Here is a 4,414-nt window from a genome sequence, read left to right as displayed (position 1 = left end):
AAGTTTTCTATTCAATTTCAAAATTGCATATGTAGCGGGGTTCTTTTTCCTGAATACATCCTGATAAAGGTGTGCTGCAATGTTATTTAATGCTCAACAGCAGTAGGACGTATTGAAATGCGCTGCACGTTGGTGAGTGAGCAACGATATGTAGTAGGAGAAGAAGAGCTGTTCTGCTCTGTGTGTTGTTTTCCCCCGTGATCAAAAAGAGTTACAAGAAGACGCTATTAGCTTTAGGCAGCCGAGAAGTTCACAGGCAGGTAAAAGTTAGCAATAAAACTCCACTACAAGTTCTCAAGCGCCTGTTTGTGTTTCCTGGCTGCAACACAGGTCTGGCTCATGTCAAACCTAATGCTCAGCTCACTGCGTGTGTGTGCACGTTAACAGTTTAACCATTAGAAACAAGTGTGAACAGTGTTTGTGTGTAAACCACGTTCAGCTTCAGCCAGCTCTGTTTAATATTCAGCTTCACAGCGGAGAAGAAGTTTTAGGGAGTGACACTGCGTTAAAGCGCGTTTAAAGATTCAAGAAGCGGCTTCAGTGCTGTGAGCATCCGGTTCACACATTCACACCTGTGATCACCAAACATTTCTGCTTCCCTCTTATTAACATCACAGGGATGGAGACAACACACCAGTCATACGTTGAAAAACCCAGCAGACTGTTAAACAACCCGCTGGGTCTGACTCGTGTTTAATGAAGTGAAAATAATTCATCAACACAAAAGTGTTAAATGTTAAAACAGGTTAGAACCGGCCTTCAAGCCCGTCGGAGCACAAAGTTTCTAACATCACTCGGTCACATGTGGCGTTCTCTGGAAATGATCAGAGCGTCAGTGCTCTGAATATCCGTCGTGCATCAGTTTATTAGACAGTGAAGAGAGAACCAGGTTACTGATGGAAGTGTCGATGTGTTGCAGATTTCCTGTCAGAACCGTGATCATCCTCCAAACTAACAGCGTCATCAGATGAAACGTCAGACTGCTGTTCTCAGCCTCATGTGCGAATGACGAAACTATGTGTTACATTTGTCAACAAATCTCATGTTCAGACTCAAAGCAACACGATTGTGTCCACTAACAAGAGCTGATATATCTTGTTCCTCTGTGCCAAACTAACATCTACTGCTTTAGGAACATTTCTCAAATAAAACTTTTACTTAAATAACATTTAGAAGAATAAAGAGAGCGGCGTTAGCGAGGAGAAAGCAGTGAACCAGATCTTGTTTCACGGCAGCTACATCCTAAAGCACATGAACGCGGCCACGCCTCCACGTGACCTGCGGGAAGGATTCTGTGTGAATGCTGTCTGTAACTGCTCGCTACGACATCACGACGCCCAGAAACGTCCCGAACAGCAAAATAAAAAGAAAACACAGGCAGCGTTTGGCGTCTCTGCAGACACAGACACGCCAAACGCTGCCGCTGCTCACACGTGATACCGAGAGGGATTCTTCTTCTTCCACAGTTTTGTTTGGAATATACTTTATATTCTATATAATATGCCTTTAAAGGTGCCGTAGAATGGAAAACTGTATTTATCTCGGTGTAGCTGAATAAAAAAAGAGTTCAGAACATGGAGCTGATGCACCGTGAGCCTCGGTCTCCTTCATATGTAAACCTCTCACATGCAGAAGGCCCCGTAAAAAAAGGGGCTAGATGTGATGTAACATCTGGGATCTTTAATGTTTACGCCTCGAAAAGTTTCAGAGACCAGCCCGCGTTCCAGAGAAGCGGTCATGCGAGCTGATGGAGCTGGAGGTCGTTGAGAGTTTTTACGGTTCTGAAGGAAAGGGAAATCTTTTGCGGTTTTTCCTCTGATGTCCTCTGGCTTTCCTTTTTGCTTACCTTACAGTAACTGCTAGCTGCTGCTAACGATAGCTGCTGTGATCAGCTGGCTCTGAACCAGCGGTCCAAAGTTTCTGTACTGATGTTAGATGTGGAAACGCCAACACGCCCACGGAGCACCGAGCTTCCAGTCCGGGTAGAATCAGCAACAGGACGACTAGCTGCACAGCTAACTGAGCGGCTAGCAGCAGCTGCTGTTAGCAGTAGTTAGCAGCTAAACTACCCGGTAATCTATCAACCAGAGACTGAAGTTATAAAGTTTTGTTTCCGCAGTTAGGCCCCGCCCCTCTGCTGTGCTTGGGGAAGTTCGCCAATCAGAAGCAACTGGGGTTTAGGGGGTGGGGGGGGCTTAAAGAGACATGAATTAACACTGAGTCTTCAGTCAGAGGGTGAAAAGAGGAGCTGGAGCTACGATGACAAAAATAATGTGTTTTTTTAAACATTATAAACATAAAAACATTAAGTCTGAACCTGAAAATGACGATTCTACGGCACCTTTAAGTAAATGATCTAAATATTTATTCATGGGATTTGATAACAGCTGTGATGTGACGCTAATGGAACAAGATGCAGCTTCATATAAAACATTCACAGTGGGAACAAATCTCAGAAAACACATGAAGCTTAGAGTCACTCTGTCATGTTGCCATGACAACGTCTGACCTGCTGGGGGGCGGGGCTTAAGGATGGCGATGAGCGTCCATTTGTCTGTCCCATACCTTGGTCCACAAACACAAAGACGCCAGCGACATATTACACTGTTCAACACATGTGTTCAAAGCTTCAAGCGGCAGCAGGAAGCAGGCCGGCAGGCATCAGCTGATCCTCACAGGGCTGCTCTGAAGTTAGGTCATGTGACCACATCAGATCAGCTGACTGGATTAAATCCATCCACATGTGAAGTGACATAAACGCTCTGTAGGATAATACGATAAAACCAATGTGATCTGTTAGAATACCGAGACAGAAGTGGGTCCGGGACCGAAGGTTCAGGTAAAAGATTCAACGAGGAAGTGACATCATACTTTATGGTGCCGCCTCCTGCAGGTCTGTCATGAATCTCAATGCTGCTCGTCAGTATGAACTCTTCACATGTCCTCGTACAGCAGCATGCCGCTGAAGATGGTGAGCGGCTCCACAGAGTGGGCCAGTTTGCCCATCACCAGGTCGATGCAGACCGTGTCCCGAGTCTGCAGAGGCAGGATGATGTTGAAGACGGCGAGAGATCCCGGGGTGGTTTTAGCCTCGGCCACAGGGTTGTTCTCTAGACCTTCAGGCTGGTAGCCTCCGGAGTCCACGCGGGCCATGCCGTAATTAGACTTGGACAGAACTGCCTCGATCTTCTCCTTCTTATGTCCGGTCAGGATGGCGCTGAAGAAGTAACGTCCGTCTATGGGGGCGGTGAAAATACCTGGAGGTGACAGAGTCGCTGTGTTAAAGCTCGGATCAACACCAGGAAACATTTAAACAGTTAAATATTTGTGACACGTAAAACAGGTGCAGGTGATTCGCTGGGCCATCAGGAGCGGCGTGGGCTTCAGCGTCGACCCTCGGTTTTACCTGTTTTCGGGTCGTAGAAGTCTCCTTCATTGACAAAGATCTTGTCAAAGACGATGGTTCCGGCCCTCTCCATGGGAAACGTGAGAGCGGCAGAGAAGGACAGTCTGGGTACGTGAGCATCGACACCAGGCAGCCCTGAAAACACACATTCAAGAAATCACTGTGGATCTGGGGACGCCTCACGTTTCACTTCATCTTAGCAGGGGTGCGGACTCGAGCCACAAATATGACGACTTTAGACTCGACTCGAAAATCAAAGAAGACTTGCATCTCAACTTTGACTTTAGCACCAACGTGACTTCACTGAGCTCGAGCTGACTCCTCATGTCCAAACATGATATAAAAACACTGTGCAGCGCGTCAACATAGTCAAATTTACTCTTAATTAGCCTTTAATTCGACTTTGGTTTCCACCGATTATAAAATAAAAAGTTCATTTAGATAAAATGCTGTTTCACAATGACACTCGTTTGGTCTCTTAAATCCAGCGCTCCTCTTTCCAGCTGAGAAGCCCAAACTCCCTTCAGCGTACAGCATCTGTACTCTGAGGAGAAGTATTAATACACGCTATCTGTACTCTGAGGAGAAGTATTAATACACGCTATCTGTACTCTGAGGAGAAGTATTAATACACGCTATCTGTACTCTGAGGAGAAGTATTAATACACGCTATCTGTACTCAGCGTTACTGAGTAGTATTAATACACGCCATCTGTACTCAGCGTTACTGAGAAGTATTAATACTCACCATCTGTACTCAGCGTTACTGAGTAGTATTAATACACGCCATCTGTACTCAGCGTTACTGAGTAGTATTAATACTCACCATCTGTACTCAGCGTTACTGAGAAGTATTAATACTCACCATCTGTACTCAGCGTTACTGAGAAGTATTAATACACGCTATCTGTACTCAGCGTTACTGAGGAGAAGTATTAATACTCACCATCTGTACTCAGCGTTACTGAGTAGTATTAATACACGCCATCTGTACTCAGCGTTACTGAG

At 45.6% G+C, this 4,414-nt stretch overlaps 1 protein-coding gene across 1 annotated transcript in view; it reads right to left on the bottom strand.

Annotated features, from left to right (window-relative positions):
• Positions 1-640: 640 nt before the first annotated feature.
• Positions 641-4,414, bottom strand: part of LOC123959256 (EMILIN-1-like) — a 21,299-nt gene continuing 17,525 nt past the window's right edge. The window contains exons 10-11 of the mRNA XM_046033208.1: positions 3,407-3,559; positions 641-3,257 (exon numbers count right to left, since the gene is read on the bottom strand). Of these exons, the coding sequence (XP_045889164.1) occupies positions 2,935-3,257; positions 3,407-3,559 (476 nt within the window). The 3' untranslated portion in view covers positions 641-2,934. The remainder of the gene's footprint in view (positions 3,258-3,406; positions 3,560-4,414) is intronic.

The sequence above is a fragment of the Micropterus dolomieu genome, linkage group LG20 (genome assembly GCF_021292245.1).
Source record: "Micropterus dolomieu isolate WLL.071019.BEF.003 ecotype Adirondacks linkage group LG20, ASM2129224v1, whole genome shotgun sequence".
NCBI lineage: Eukaryota > Metazoa > Chordata > Actinopteri > Centrarchiformes > Centrarchidae > Micropterus > Micropterus dolomieu.
Note: the sequence above shows the minus strand (reverse complement) of the source record. Positions and strands in the feature narration are given on the sequence as shown.